The 15741-nt window shown below is 56.8% G+C and overlaps 2 protein-coding genes across 5 annotated transcripts in view; one reads left to right on the top strand and one right to left on the bottom strand.

Annotated features, from left to right (window-relative positions):
* The window catches only part of TNRC18 (trinucleotide repeat containing 18), a 54069-nt gene extending 51621 nt beyond the window's left edge, over positions 1 to 2448 (top strand). For all 3 annotated transcript variants that reach the window (XM_033074454.2, XM_033074455.2, XM_033074452.2), the window contains 3 exons: positions 231 to 467; positions 928 to 1002; positions 1541 to 2448. In XM_033074454.2, the coding sequence (XP_032930345.1) occupies positions 231 to 467; positions 928 to 1002; positions 1541 to 1747 (519 nt within the window). In that variant the 3' untranslated portion in view covers positions 1748 to 2448. The remainder of the gene's footprint in view (positions 1 to 230; positions 468 to 927; positions 1003 to 1540) is intronic.
* Positions 2449 to 3433: 985 nt separating this feature from the next.
* Positions 3434 to 11306, bottom strand: SLC29A4 (solute carrier family 29 member 4). Of its 2 annotated transcripts, none has more exons than XM_033074456.1 (11): positions 11262 to 11306; positions 9227 to 9387; positions 8456 to 8587; positions 8241 to 8354; positions 8033 to 8161; positions 7546 to 7620; positions 6948 to 7213; positions 6723 to 6858; positions 6010 to 6197; positions 5522 to 5762; positions 3434 to 5447 (listed from the first exon to the last, which is right to left on the bottom strand). In XM_033074456.1, the coding sequence occupies exons 2-11, from the start codon at positions 9384 to 9386 to the stop codon at positions 5305 to 5307; spliced, it is 1584 nt and encodes a 527-aa protein (XP_032930347.1). In that variant the 5' UTR covers position 9387; positions 11262 to 11306; the 3' UTR covers positions 3434 to 5304. The 2 variants fall into 2 exon arrangements, with proteins under 2 accessions (XP_032930347.1, XP_032930348.1); XM_033074457.1 differs by lacking the exon at positions 11262 to 11306 and adding an exon at positions 9738 to 11179.
* Between the last annotated feature and the right edge of the window lie 4435 nt (positions 11307 to 15741).

Below are 15741 nucleotides of genomic sequence, written 5' to 3'. Positions count from 1 at the left end.
GGTGGTGGAACTGCTGGCAGTGTGCAGTGTGCAGTGTGCAGTGTGCAGGAGATGGGGGTTGGCTTTCACTGTGTTGGGGGAGCCATTCTACATGGTGTATCCCTCTGCCCCAGCTCCTGTGGGAATCCTGTGCCAGCAGCAAGGAGATGTGTGTGGGACAGGGCAAACTGGTGTGTAGGGAAAATACCGGTGATCCCTGGCTGACCTCTTGCATGATCCTCTCTTGGCAGAGACGAGGGATGAAAGGGAAGGCCAGGAAGCTGTTCTACAAGGCCATTGTGCGGGGCAAGGAGATCATCCGCATCGGAGACTGCGCGGTTTTCCTCTCCGCTGGCCGCCCCAACCTGCCCTACATCGGCCGGATCCAGAGCATGTGGGAATCCTGGGGCAACAACATGGTGGTCCGAGTCAAATGGTTTTATCACCCAGAAGAAACCAACCCTGGGAAGAAACTCAATGAAGGCAAGGTAGGCTGGTCTCCTTTGCTGAGAGGGCTGTAAGGCTCCTTGCTCCTTTTTTTGTTTCCAAATATGAGGAGAACAGCCAAGTCCCAGTTTGTTACTGGTACCCTGGAAGGGGTGGCCCCATCTGTTCATCTTGTGGGGGCTGCCTATGATGTGGGCAAGCCTAGTGTTGGCCCCTTGTAGAAGGGAGGGGTGGGTTTCTTTGTATTAGGAAATAAAGGCTTCTGTGTTGGTCCAAAAAGAGTGTCAAGAGCCAGATCAAATCTTTAAAGTGTAAGAAGGATGGGCCTGGTGCTCAGAAACACTGAATTTTGCAGCTGGTTTAGAGCAGGATTTATTCCTAGTGGCAGTGGGCAGGAGTTGAAGTTCCAAAAGCACGTGTGGTGGGCAGGAGGTGATGGCATGGAAAAACAACAAACTCACCAGGTTTTCTTTTCTGTGTCTCTTTTCTTCTTGGGCACAGCGCTGGGATCAGAAATCGGGCAGGAGTCTGGCCACAGCTTTGCAGGCATCCAACCAGAGGAAGGACTTTATGGAGGTTGGTGAGACTGGGGGAGGGCTGGGAGGGAATGCTGGGTACCCTGTAACAAATAAATGCTGCTGGGAAATGCCCCATAAACTTCTCTGGCTCTTGCTTTTTGCCTCGGCTGCCAAGTCTGCAGTGCCCAGGACTTGGGATGGATATTTCTGTGAGGGTGTGGGTGTGGAGAGGAACAAGGAGCTGGTATCTAACACCCATCTTTGCTTTGGCATCCTTGAAATGAGGATGACAAACTCCTGGCCTCCATATTTCCCAGTATCTGTGCTTGGCAGCTGCAGCATTCCCATCACTGGAAGGCAAGGAAAAGCCAGGGCTCAGATTCAGTGGGCTGGAGGGATTGTCCAGGCTGTCCATGGGCCTGTGCAGAGTCCCAGTGTCCTTCCCCTGGGCTGGCTGTTGGGATGAGTGAAATGTTCTTGAGTCCTATCCCATTATGATGAGTGTTTTTCCTACTTATTGAAGATGATGCTGTAAATGCTGTGTGATCTAATGGCTCCTTTTTCCCCACCTCCTTCCTTTTGTTCCTGTTGTGCAGAGAGCCCTCTACCAGTCCTCTCATGTGGATGAAAACGATGTCCAGACCATCTCACACAAGTGTCTTGTTGTTGGTCTGGATCAATATGAGCAGATGCTAAAGACAAAGAAATACCAAGACAGTGAGGACCTCTACTACCTTGCAGGGACCTACGAGCCCACCACGGGCATGATCTTCAACACTGACGGGGTCCCTGTCATCTGCTGACCGCCCAGGGGACACATGCCACCCCCTGGGAAGGGATGGGACAAACCTGAGGACGTGCCTGTTCAGACGACATGATTGTTTCTTTCAATGCTCATTTCTGTGTCACACTACAGACAGGAGAGCGCGAGAGACGCGAGGAGGAAGGAGAAGGCTGAAGAAAGGGGTTGGGGAAGCAGTTACAGGACTTGAGGAAGATGCCATTGGGGGTGGTGGTGGTGGTGCCTGAACCCCGAGGCTCTTCTGGAAGTGGCTTTAAGTAAGGTGACACTTGACCAACTTCTCCCTTCCTCCTTTTGGTCCAGGAAAGCACATGGGTCTCGTGATCATTTCACCAGCGGGGCCCCCCGGCAGGAGGGATCCCTTTTGTGTCATTTTTCCCCATCAGTAACTCGGAAGCCGCCCGCACGTGGAAGGAGCCTCTTGCCTTCTGCGTGCGCTCCTCTCCGTCCTTAGATTTCCTTTCCTGCTTAGTTTCGCATGACCCGTTATAGGAAGGACAGGGTGAAAGAGAAAGGAGATGAGTCTCTCTCAGCGCCTCGTCTCGATCCTCTCAGCGCCTTTTTGCTGTTCCCTTTCCCTGGAGGCCCCTCTGGCAGCATGTGGAGCACAACAGGGCAGGGCTGGCCCCAGCACAGAGATGGCAGAAGAGAATCCTCTGGGCTGGGAGGAGCCAGGTGGAAGAGGAACCAACATCCAGTCTGGGATGCTGCCTTGAACAAACAATCTGAACCCTCTGCAGCTCTGCACCCTGTCTGCCCTGTGAAGGTGCTGGAAGAGCAACCAGGTGGCAAGGGGGGGTGACACGTGGCAAACTAAGACCTCATCTTGGAGCATGCAGTGAAGGGGCAGGAAACAACTGGGCAAAGCTGCTGCTTGCTGCTTGGAGAAGATCAGAGGCCGCTGGATCCTTCAACCAGCTTTACCTGCCATGCCTTGCCTGTGCTGACACGTGGAGCTGCTGGGAAGCCTTGCCCATCATTTGAAGGGAACAGGGACAGTGTGTGAACCCAGCTGTGCCTGCCTGCAGCGTTCCCACAGCCAGAGCCCCGCTGCCACCTCGGGCTCAGGGGCTGCAGCGTTCAGCTCCCTGAGCTCCCCTCGGGCACGCGCCAGACCCACGGCACCGCCACTGCTGCTCCAGGGTTACACCTGGTGAGAGGGAACACCAGAGGAGAGCCTGAGAACTACGCACCATCCTTGCACTTAAAACAAAACTCCAAGAGACGCACTGATCTTTGCAACTCCCGACTCGCACTACGCATCGCTGGGACGCGGAGCAGCGCCTGGCTCGGCCCAGCTTAAGCCAAGGACAGATTGGAAACTCTCCACCCTGGCTGCCTACCAGGCTTGAGGCTGGGGCTCAGGGGTGAGGGACAGCCCCACAGAGTTACCCCTCGTCCTTTAAACAAACCACATGGTGCTGAGCTCGTACCATCTCCACCCCGGGCCACCGGCGCCTCGGCACGGCGGACAGTGACGGTTCTAGCCTGTACAGTTTTAATGTACCAAAAGACTCTTTAGCCCTCCTGTATTATAAGTCTTTAAATGGATTCAACTTTTTAATTATAAATATAAATATAAATATATATATATAAATATAAACTTTTTAAAACTGTGAAAAAAATTATGAAATTATAAAAAACAAAAAAAGAAAAAAACCCACAACGGCAGAAAATGAACACAGTCTGACGTTTAGAATATTATTTTTTATTTCCTGTTGGATTGTGATTGTAAATGATCTGGGAACAGGCACACCCCCCACGCTCAAAGTGTACTGTACTTCTAGAAGCAAATTGTGTGAGCATATTTTAAAGAGCGAGAGAGAGAGCGCGCGAGAGAGATTTTATGCTAATGTTAAATAGAAAGCACTTAAAACCCACTGCCTTCTATGGAACACAAGGATATTTCAGACAATCGAGAGGAAAGGAGAGCCAGGTTTTTGTCTTTTTGTTTTGTTTTGTTTATGTTTTGTTTAAAACAATTTTTTTGGCATTCTGTTTGTTGGAGAACTCCGTGTGATCTTTTTTCATAAAAAAAAAAAAAAATCTGATTGAAAAAAAGCAACCCAACGAAGCATCTTTCTTTGTCTCGCTTGTCCTGACCGCAGGGTTTTTATCCCCTTGGTGGCAATCATGGCTTTTTGCCCTGGAAAAAGACACAACCCAGGTGCCTGGTGGCTTTTTGGGGAGAACACATCTGTGTGACGTGGTGGCACCGATGGACAGGACTGGACACTGGAGTAGAGGTGTCTGCTGGACAGGGCTGTGGGCTGGAGGCGTCAGTCCTCCCCCTGCCACCATGCTCAGGGCACCATGTGCTGAGGATGAAACGCTGGATTTGCTCTTTTTGGTGTGAGCTGCACTTCACACAGGCAGGAGCTTGGCACAGCCAGACCCTGCCCTGCTGTGGGGTTCGGGTCAGGGCCAGGCCTGGCACTCACCGGCTCCTTGGGCTTGGTTCCCTGGGAGCTGGCACCCTCCAGTTGGCACAGTGAGGTGCAGCTGGTCCCAAAACGTGGGGTTGGCACCTTCTCCTGATGTTTTCTGCTCCTCTTGGCCTGTTCCCTCTCCCGTGTGCTGCCTGGGGCAGTTTGCAGGCTGGCAGGGGTTTGGTGTAACCCATGGTCACCCCCCCCAGGTGACACAGGGGGTCCTGAAGATGGGGAGCAGCACAAGGAGCACCCCCAGACCCAGCAGGACAGGCAGCAGGCACCGCCCTGTGTGTGTCTGCCAGCCCAGCCCTTCACCAGCAGTCAAGTGCTACCAGTGCCAGTGGCACAGCTAAGGACCAGCCAGCGCTGCAAAGACATTTAATTATTTAATCAGCTTCACTTACGTCCTGTGCAATAAATCCTGGAGCTCAGCAGCAGCCTGCGGGTGGCACTGGCAGTGCTGTAGCCTTGGGATCCCTCTCTACCCCTTGCAGTGGGGCAGATTCACAGTGTGGGGTGGGGGGAGGCAAGACCCTGCCTCTGTTACAATTAGGGAGGGTAAAACAAGACACAGTAAAAAAAAAGAAAATCTTTTTTCCCCAACCATCAGAAGTAATGCGTGTATTTAGGGAGGGACTGTCATTTCAAGCCATTCCTGGTGAAAACCATCAATGGAAGTCGAGACCCACCTTCCCAGAGCCAGCAGGGACTGAAGGAGCATTTCCTTCCTCTCACCAGCCCTCCATCACCCTCCTCCCCAGTGCTGGTCCTATTCCCTTTGGGATTTGGCAGTATTTTCTTCCTCCTGTCAATGGCTTGGCATAAACAGAAGATCCCCAGCCTTCACTGGAGAGCTGCACTTTGCTGATGGGGAGACCCCAAAAGCAACAAGAACTGTCCCCTGGGGTGGGAGGAATGTCACCCCAAGCAGTGGCCTTGCACAGTGCCTGGCTGGGCAGCACAGCCGTTTTGGAATGCCACAGCCCTGTGCCAACAGGGCACCAGTCCTTGTCCATGCTGGGGTGGCTTTCTGGCTCCAGGCTCCCTCCCTGAGGAGGGATGTGGGGCGCTGGGGACCATGGTGGGAAGCAGGTCCCATCCTGTCCCCACTGCCCCGCCCCAGGGCTCAGTACCCCGAGGTGAAGGAGCCGTTGGAGGTTTCAGTGTAGAAACAGGAGCTGTGGGAGGTACTGGTGAGGCTGTAGGCAAAGTAGGCCACGGCCGAGCCCAGCGTCAAGCCCGTCATGTAGGACACGGTCATGGTGTTCCCTGTGGGAGGGGACAGGGGGTGTCAGGGCGCTGTGACCACCCCATGTGGGATTTCTGGGAGGGCTCGGTCCTACCTGCCAACTCGCGCTGCTCCGGGCTCACTTTGCCCGCGGCCAGAATCATGGGCACGCTGCCGAAGTAGCCGTTGGTGATGCCCATGAGGAGGGAGAAGATGCAGGGCCAGGCGGGGTGGCCGAAGGTGGGCTGCCCGTTGGGGTAGACGCACATGATGAAGAGGGGGATGAAGACCACGCGGAGGCAGGAGTAGACGAGGAGGTGGGTCCCTCTCCAGTCGTAGGGCAGGGCAGCCAGGATCTGCAGCGAGGGGCAGAGATTCTGCTGGAGGGGGGTGAGGAGGCTGGGAGGGCCCTGTGGTGCCCAAATTGGGGCAACAAGGAGACGAGAGGGTGGAAAGACCAACTGTGGCCATGCTGGTGAGTGCAGCCTTGTGTTGGTTACACCCCTGTGGGTGGAGATGACCCTTGGTGGAGCCAAATTGCTTAGGAGGAGAACACCAATGGAGGACAGATCCCCTCTGTGCTGGCTCTGGCCTCTCTCCTACCTTGCCAACGAAGTCAGAGAGGTTGAAGATGGCCATGATGAGGATGGGGAGCCATTCCCCCAGCGTGCAGTTGTGGATCTCCGACTCCAGCCCGGGAAAGAGGCACAGTGTGATGAAGTAGGTCATGGCGATGGAGAGCATGTAGGCCCAGATGAGGCGGGACACGACGTAGCGGTACAGCAGCATGTCTGGCAGGGAGAGGCAGCACAGCTCAGCCAAAACTGCAGCCTGGCCCCCGTGCAGAGCCTGAGAGCTTTGTCTGCCCCCCAGGAGTGCCTTCCAAAGATGAGTTTGCCCCATGGTTCTGGGCACATCATTAGGAAAGGGATCATAGAAGCATAGGGTGGTTTGGGAGGGAAGGGACTGGTAAAGCCCACCCAGTTCCAACGCCTGCCATGGGCAGAGATACCCAGCTATATCCCAGAGAGATCCCAGGCTGCTGCAAGCCCTGCCTAACCTGGCCTTAGACACTTTCAGGAATGGGGCATGCACAGCTTCTCAGAGCAGCCTGTGCCAGGGCCTACCATCCTCACCAGGAAGAATTTCTTGGTAATATCCCATCTAATCCTATCCTCCTGCCAGTTTGAAGCCATTTCCCTTTGTCCTGCTATTCCACACCCTTTTCAAAAGTCCCTCTCCAGCCTGGGGGATGATCCCCAACAATAACTCTGGCTCACCCATCACCTATCCCACCCCACGAGCCCACCACTCACCTCTGAAGCTGGGCCAGCTCCTCTTGATCTTGGGCCGGGGCACATCGAAGCGCATGTAGGTGCCGCTCCCAGCCAGCTCAGCCTCGGGGCCGGGGCTGCCCCGGGGGGAGCTCGGCTGCCCCTGCTCCCGGTTCTCCTGGGCGAGGGGAGAGGGGACAGCACTGCTGAGGAGTGCAGTGGTAAACAACCCCAGGGGCTGGCAAGGGAAACCCACCCTGGGCTTACAAATCGGACGTCCTCGGAGGTGACGTCGTGGTGGACGCGGTAGCCGGGGCCGGGCTCGCCAGCCCCGCGGCTCTCGGGGAGGCCCTGGCGCGAACAGTCCGTGTAGTAGCGCACGAAGCGCGTGCGCTTCACCAGGAGGTGCAGGATGAAGCAGGTCAGCTCCATGCCGATGGAGATGAAGAAGAAGATGACGGTGTTCTCCTTCTCATCGGACAGCAGCAGTTTGGTGAAGATGCGGCTCAGCGAGATGATGACCCCGGCGGTGCCTGGGGGTGTGGGGGAGCTGTCGGTGCTGGGCCCCACTGAGCCCCAGCTCAGGGATCCTCATCACCCCCCACCGTGTGGATGTGATGCTTCCCGGCATAGAGGAGCCACCAGCAGTGATTTTGGGGTGATAAAACTCCTGGCAGACATCCCCACCCTTGGCTGGCATGGCAGTGCAGGGACTTAGAAATCAGGGAACTGCCTGGGTTTGCTGGGACCACCCTGGGGTGTCCCTGATCTGCTGGGCTATGCTGGGGTCAGTGGGGACCCAGGTGTGACCCACTGGGGCCCCAGGAGAAGGTGCAGGTCCCTGTGGTGGGATGGGGGTACTCACTCTCGCCCGTCATCACTCCCTGCGTGTAGCGCTTGGGCAGCAGCCCCGTGTAGCCGTAGAAGCTGGATTGCTGCACTTCAGGAGAGATGCACAGAGGGGAGAAGGACGGATTATTGCTGCAGCCAAACCCCAGGAAGGAGAAAGAAACCCCCATGTGCTGTGCCAGCTGGGAGCTGCTCCTTCCAGCAGCCTCCTTGCTCCAAAAGCAGGAGGGCGTTTTTCCCTCCCTGGATGCCCCACTATGTCTGTTCCCACCCAGAGTGGTTTGGGATGCCACCGTGGTGACCCAGATCAGTGGTGTTGGTGACCAATACACGTTTTGGTACTGATCCCCCTGGCCAGTCCCACAGTGCCAGGACAGAGATGGAGGGGACGGGGCAGGGACCTGAGGGTTACAGGGATCACAGGAAGCTGTCCCAGGACACCACAGCTCAGGGATGGGGCTGTTCCCCACCTCTACCTGCCCTGTCCCAGCTCTGCCACATACCTGTGCAGCCAAAGGCCACCACCCCGACAGCCACCAGGTTGATGGCGTAGGCTTGTCTGCGGCTGAACAGCTCCAGCCACACATCACAGATGCTGACGAAGAGCAGGGGCCCCAGGGCGAAGAGATAGCCTGGGAGAGGGGGACAGAGGTGGTGACAGGGGCACAGCATGGGGACAGCAGTGCCTGGGGGTGCAGGGACCCCACTCACCCACAGAGATCCGGGTGTGCAAGCTCAGCAGCTCCACCAGCGCGTTGTTGAGGATGACGGCCACCAAGGCCACCAGGATGTAGGTGAGGCTCATGTCAAAGACAATGGAGGTCCCTGAGGAGAGGCAGGTAATGGGGGGACAAGGCTTTAGCTCCCTTGGAAGTGGGATTGAGCTCTCTCCAGGTTTGGGGTGTTTAGAGCTGCTCCAGACCTACCTGGGTATTTATGGTGCAGGTAATCCACATCGGTGATAAAGCTGTTGTAGGGCAGGAGAAATCCCACCCCAGCCAGCAGCATGGCAAAATAAATCCCATGGTATCGATCCTGGGGCTCTGGGTCCTCAGAAACTGCCCCAAAGGAGGAAAGAAAGAGAAAAAGATGTGACAGTGGCACTGCTGCACCCCTGGGTCTCACGTCAGACCCCAGCCTTGAGGCGATGAAACAGCTCAGCTCCCTGTAGATGTACAAATAAACAGTCCCAGCTCTGAGAAGTTCCTTCCCTAAATAAAGACATTTCAGTGGAGACCCAGGAGGCAGGAAAACATCTGGGCTTTGGGAGTGGGTGAGTTTTAATTGCAGCTAAACAAGCTGAGAGCGAGGCAGCGCAGGGAGCAGCACAAGCAGAGGTGCAGGAAGGGTCAGGGAGGGTGTGGAGGTGGACACGGCTGCCTCAGGATGTGCAGCAGGGCTGGGGTGAATCCCAGGAGTGTCCCTGAGTCCTGCATGGAGAAAGGTGAAGCTGCAGGCTGGGGGTGAGCCTGGCAGGAGAATCAGGGCACCAATCCTCAACCCATTGCCAGCCTGCAGAGCCCACTGTCACGGGATGTGCTGGTGGCTCACATGGCTACAAACAGGGATGAAAAAGGGCAATATTATGGCATCTCAGATTATTTGTGTCTATTAAACCCACCCCAGGAAGCTCCCAAGTGGGTGGGAAGCCAGCAGGCTCCTGGCTGGGGGTCAGGCTGGGCTGTGCCTGCCCTCACCTGGCTCCATGAAGGTGAGGACACCCTTGGCCTGGCTGCCCCGCTGCAGCTCGTCCTCCTCCAGCTGGTAGCTGTCGAAGCTGAAGCTCATCACCACGTTCCCCTCGGGCGTCGCCGCCGGGCTCAGCTCCTTGAAGCGCTCGGCTCCCACCGAGCCCATCCTGGGAGGGAGGGAGAGCAGTGACAAACCCAGCTGGGGTCCCTGTGTCCCCCCAGGTGATGCCAGGGGTCTGCAAGGCACGATGGCATGTGGGTGGCCCTGAGCCTTCTCCACGTCGGTTCTGAGGTTTTTTTTTCCCACCTGGAAAGATGATTTCCCCGAGGGAAATGGGATCCACCGACCTTCTGAGCAGAAGTTTGGCTTTGGGGTGATGAGCAGCGCTCGTGGGGGACCCACACGAGCCACCCCCGAGGCACAGCCTGGCTCAGCACCTCACTGGGATGCTACCAAAGAAACGCCACTGTGATTTCCAAAAGCAATTAGAGAAATTAATGGATGAAAATCACTCATGGAAGGCGGCTGCGGGGAAGATCCCGGCTGCCTCGGGAAGCGCTGGCTCCCTGCAGGAAGCACACTTGCTCTGCTTTATGCCCTTTTCAGCATCTCTGGTGCCTGGGGCTGGCAGGGCAGGCACACTCCTGCAGCTTTCAGAGAGGGGATGGGATTTGACTCTGCTTTTTTCAGATCTGCTTCTCCAAGAGCTGCCAGAGAGACCCCAGCATCAACCACGCATCCCAAAATGAGCTCTCCAAATTCCTGACACCCTCCAGTGACCAGAGCCACCCAAAACAGGGTTCATCCCTGTGGTTCAGCCCCAGGGGGCTGCTATGAATTCCTGGCTGGTCCCCAGCCCACCTCCTGCAGATCTCCCTGGCATCCAGGAGTAGTGGTGGTGGTGAAAAAAATCTCCTCCAAGGCGGTAGGTTGAGTCAGGCAAGGGAGGAAAAATCAATGACAGTGATTTCTTTGGTTTCTCTGCCAGACATGGCGTTTGCAGGAGCAGAGAGGTTTTCCAGCTGCCAGGATGTGTTGGATGCTGAGGCAGGGGGCAAACGTGGTGCCCACAAGCCCTGTGAGTGACTTCTTGGAGCCCAAAATGCTTCTCTTGCTGCAGAGGTGGGTGCACAGGGCAGCACTGCCCCGGCCCTGAGGCTGTGCTGGGGGGCTGGGATGGGGTCCCCCTCCCACACGATGCTGGGGTTCAGCCCAAGACCTCCATCCCAGAGCAGAACAACCCATCAGGGCACCACTCCATCCTGCTGCTCCCAGAGGAGCTGTCTGCAATCCCCTTCACCCGCTCCCTGCCGTTCCTGCCGCCTCCCCAGGCAATAAAACCCAGCGGGAAGCATCTCCCGGGCTGCCGGGAAGCCTGTTGCAGGGATTTTCCATAGCAGGAATCCCATCTGGGGAACACACCAGCTGGAAAAGCCTCGTACGTATTGTGTGTGGCCCAAAGATCCCGTGGCCAGGAGCAGAGCGGGATGCGGGATGCGGGATGCGGGATGCGCTGCCCAGCCGCGGCGCTGGACCAGCCTCCGGCACTCTCCGCCTCGCTCCCCCGAGCATCCCTGCGCTGCCGTAAATTGGATTTTCTCCTCCCGCTGGATTTACACCCGTCTGCCCCTATGGATTTGCACTCTGTGCCACCCCAGTGTGGCGTTTCTCCATCGCGGGCAGGGCTGGGAGGTCTCAGCCCTTGCCCCGCTGTCCCCCGGCTCTGCGCGACCCCCGGGCACCGCAGCCCTCCCGTTAGGGTACAAAAGAGATTTTCGCTCCGGCAAAAGCGTCCCCCGACATCTTGCCGGCGGTGAAGTTGCCATAAACGGGGGGAATTCAGTATCCCCCGTCCCCGGCCTGGAGGAGAAGCCCCTGGCCGGCCCTGGCCGCGCCCGGAGGATGCTCGGGGGGGCCGGGAAGATGCTCAGCGGGACCAGGGCGGGCAGGGGCTCGGGGCGGCGGCTTCCCCTCCTTTCCCCTCTTTCCCCCGCTCCCCGGCGGTCCCGGCCGAGCCCAACAGGTCGCGGCGGTTCTTACCTGGCTCCGCCGCGGCGGCTCTGCGGCACCGGCCCCGGCGCTGGCCCGCCCCGCTCCGCTCAGCCCCGGCGGCCGCCGGGCCCCGGCCCCGCCATCGCGGAGCCTCCGGGAGGGGCCGGCACCGAGGGAGGCGGCGGGGAGAGGGGGCGGACCCGGCTCTGCCTCCCCCCTGTTCTGCCAGCCCCAGCTCTGCCTCCCCCCGGTTCTTCCTCCCCCCGGTTCTGCCTCCCGTCCGCCCCCCGCTCCTCCCCCGAGCCCCCCCGCCGGTCCCGGGCAGCGGGAGAGGCTTTCCCGATGCACGCCCATAGCCCGGTCTATAGGCACCGCCTATAGGTACCGGCTAAAGGTGCCTCAGAAGGATTGCGGAGGTCCGGAGCTGATTGCAAAGAGAGATTAATTAGGAAGGAAGGAAGCCCCGGTAATTTCATTGAGTTGTTCAGGGAGAGGGTCGTTCTTGCACTGAGAAGGGTTTTATCTAAGAGGGGCTGATGGAATCAGGATGGATGGGTGGACAGACAGTGGGAATGGTGGATGGATGGATGGATGGATGGATGGATGGATGGATGGATGGATGGATGGATGGATGGATGGATGGATGGATGGATGGATGGATGGAAGGATGGATTGCAGCTCTGGCTATCAGAACACAGCAATCCCCCAGCTTTTTGGAGAAACAGCCAAGAAGGTCTCTGCTCCGCTCCAAAACCAGGGAATGGAAGTAGAGAAGGAAGGGAACCAGCAACATGGGGCAGTGTGGATATGCAGCCAGGGAGAAGACACCTGTCCCCAAGGTGGGTGACCCAGGCAGGGACCTCGTGTGTTCCCCCACCCCTCCTGGGCTGGGTGAGCTGGCTCAGGCTGCAGGTTCCATCATGGGGATCTGATGCTATTGGGTTTTCTCCAGGAGCAGCAGGGCACAGAGAGGGACTCAGCAGGTGCCCCCTCCCCGTGAACTGGGTGAGAGCCTCAGGGCACCATCCCTGGCTGGCTCTTCCCCCTGGAGTGTGTGAGGATGGAGGCAGTGGGAAGGAGGAGAGGAACCATCCCTGCTCCCACGGCTGCACCGCACCGAGCTGTGAATTACAATCTCCTCGCAGTCAATAAATGCTGCGTCGTGTAAATCAGAGTGTGGGGCTGGGATGTGCTGCTGCTGCTGCCAGAGGAAATTAGAGACACAACCTCCTGCACTGCCTGAGCCACCCTTCTGCCAGAGCAGGGCTGAGGAAAGGGTCTCCTGCAAATTGATCACAGGGAAGAAAACAGGCCAGGTGGAAATTTCCATCTTTTCTCCTTGGCTGAAATAGCTGGAGTTTGGCTCAAAGCTCACCTGACTGCTGTGCCAAGCACGGCCTGGAACCAGGGCTCAGCCTTCCCTGCTCCCCTCTGAGCTGAGCACCTGCACAGCTTGGCCCTCCGGTGCAAAGGGGGATTTTTTGGGCTGTTTGCTTTGGCGCATTTGTTCATCTCTAATTTCACAGTGTCACTGTAAAATCTCAAAGCACATCACTCCCCTTAGGGCACATCCCCTTGTTCTACACCAGACTCCATCACCCTCTTCCAGGAACCTTGGAAATATTAAAAAAAAGGAGAGTGAGTGTGGTGGGGGTTCCCTGGCCGTGCCTGCCACTGGCTGGCACCCAGACAGGGAGAGTGCTCCACGAAAAGAGCAGGATGAGCTGCAGCATATGTGCACCCGCCTTTTCCCAGCGCGCGCCAGGCAGCATTACTCACCACAGGGATTCCCCCCAGGAGCCGGCTCTCCCCATTCCAAAGCCTCAGGAATAGAACCAGGGTGCTCCTTTAGAGACAGCCAAGCTGAGGGGAGCGTCTCAGCTCCCAAATGGATGCAGTGCTGTCTGAGCCGTGGGGAGATGCTGCAACCAAACAGCTGGTGGGGAAGATCAAGGCCCAGTTTTAGCCTCCTCTCTGAAATCACATCAAGAGATCCTCATTTCAGGGGATAAGGGGGTTCCCTTTCAACTGCTGCTAGGAGTGTGACAGAGCCAAGCTGGGATACCCAGGGAAACTGCTACAGCTTGGAGCACTACAGGGAGATGAATCCATCCGGGTGAGCATCTCTGGGTGCTTTCCCTCTGCTTTCCCCATCCCCAAGGGCAGTGTTAGACAAAACAACACTGTCCCCCCTCCCAAAATGCCCCCTGAGCATGGGCAGGCTGAGCTGCCTCTGCCTGACAAGGGTGTGGGGGTCTCGTGGGCTACACTCTCCTGGAGTTTTGCTGGGCTCTTCAATTTTTTAAGCTGGCCCTGAATAATTCAGCTTCCACATAGTTGGCTGAAGGTTGGTGAGCTCAGATGCTTCTTGGGTTTCTGCTTGACCCACTTTAACAGGCAGGAAAACCATCCAGGCATGGTGCTCTGGTCCCAGGCACCCTGGTCCCTGTGGCAGGAGGGACATCCCTTACACACAGTCCCAGCCTGGAGTCTTTCCCCCACACCTCACAGCCTCATCCCTCACCCACACTGCAGAATTTTAGAGGCATTTTTTCATTCTCCTTTTCTCCCTGCTGTCCCACGGCTGCCAGCACGAGTGGGTGCATCCCAGCAGTGTTTGCAGGATTACAAGGAGGGATTTGCTGGGCTCCATGGACCAGCCAACACCCTGTGGCCACCTCGCCACGGCTCCTTGCTATGCAGAGCCTCACCTCGCTTCCCAGGAGCCTGGGTGAGCATTGAGTAATCCTGCCGGCAGAATAAGAAGCTGCTGATTCATTTGGCTCTGAGATGCTGGATTAGGACGATCTCCAGAAATGTCCTGCATTGTTGTTTTCTTTCCTTGCCCTTCCAGCCGAGTCAGGTTTTATTATTCATTGCTGTTGCAGAGGGGAGATGAAGGAGAGACCTTTCAGTTGTCTGCACACCAAAAACCTCAACCAAGGCTTTAAACTCTTGGGGACCATGGGGAGGGGCTGTCCCTGCTGTCCCCATCCCTGTGGGCACAGCCACAAGCCTTAACCAAGCTGTGCTGACCCTGCCAGGCTGCCCTGGTTATTCCATCCCCAATGGGTGTCCCCTCTGCACCAGGGGTGGGTGACACTGAGGGGGGGCAGGCAAAGGGGTGAAACCTCTGCACACCCCTCTCTCAGTGCTCCAGGAGCTCTGCACATCCATCACATCCATCTTTTCCACTTCAAGGCTGTTCTCAAGCCTGCAATCCCCTCTTGGAAAAGCTCTTTTAAATAGCATTGCACCCTTTGCATCCATCCCCGGGTCTGCTCCCAGCGCTGGCCGAGCGTGTCGTGCCAGTGCCAGCAGCATCCTCGGCAGCAGGGGCTTTGCATGGAGACCTGGCATTAATCAGGGACGTTGCCTCTTGGCCAGAGTCACACTTGGGGGATTACTGGGGTCTGCAAGGAGCGGGGAGCAGCCAGGGAATTTGTTCAATGCGAGTGGAGGGGTTTGTCACAATCCGATTGCAGGCGAACAGAAATCCCCAGTGCTGGCAGGAGCTCAGCACTGGAGGCCACAGGGATTAACTGTTTTTTCCCCAAGCTTTGCAGCAAGGCTGGGGTGGGAGGAGATGCTCTAAGCCCAAAGCTCTGGGTTTAAAACCTCCAGGGAGATGCAGGGGCTGAGCTGAGCATCAGCTTTGGGGCACCCAAGCCTTGTCCCAAGGCCAAGAACCAAATTCTTTCACGTGGATGCCCCAATTCTCCTGCAAGGCATTACTCTGCATCCCTCCTGCCCTCCAACGAGCCTGGGAGAGCTGGAGAAACCCTGGGAGGATACCCATGGCCTTTGCATTCCCCTTGCTCCTCTTTGTTGGAACAGATTTGCATCCATCACTAATTAATCCAAGATGAGCTCCTAATTCAGCTCCTTGATTGCAACTTTGCATAATTGCTGCACGCACAGGCAGAGTGGCAGGAGGGGATAAAAAAGGAGACAATCAGTGGTGGGAGGAGAGGAAACAACGCCGGGAAGGGCCGGTTCAGCTCGCTCCCACTCACCGGGCTATTTACAGACTCAGGTTGAGAGAGATTTTCCTCTGGAAGGAGAAAATGGTGACAGGGACCCTTGGAGGGGGAGTTTTCCCCCCGTGCTGTGCTCACCAAGGGCTTCACCAGCAGCCACACAACCCTCAGGCAATGGGAAAACCAGGAATTACAGCATTTCTGCTATTCCTTTAATCACTGCTGCCTTTCCCCGGTGTCCCAGCACTGTCTGCAGGTTTCAGAGTGAACATTCCACCAAGGTGAGCAGGGAAAATGCACCCCTGAGCAAATCCATCCCATGGCAAATCCATCCCCCTGAGCCAGGCTTCTCCCCCAGTAACTGGTACATCACACCCTGTGTTTGTAAAAAAAAAAAAAAAACCCAAAACAAAGCCCAGGCTGGGCAGCATGGTGAGGGTGAACTGACCTCAGCCCTTGGTGGCACAAAAAGTGGGAAAATCCCTGTTTTTCCTGCCAGTGATGCCCAAGCCATTCCCACAGGGCTCCAGCACCCACACAGGATCGGT

The sequence above is a fragment of the Catharus ustulatus genome, chromosome 16 (genome assembly GCF_009819885.2).
Source record: "Catharus ustulatus isolate bCatUst1 chromosome 16, bCatUst1.pri.v2, whole genome shotgun sequence".
In the NCBI taxonomy this organism is placed as follows: domain Eukaryota; kingdom Metazoa; phylum Chordata; class Aves; order Passeriformes; family Turdidae; genus Catharus; species Catharus ustulatus.
Note: the sequence above shows the minus strand (reverse complement) of the source record. Positions and strands in the feature narration are given on the sequence as shown.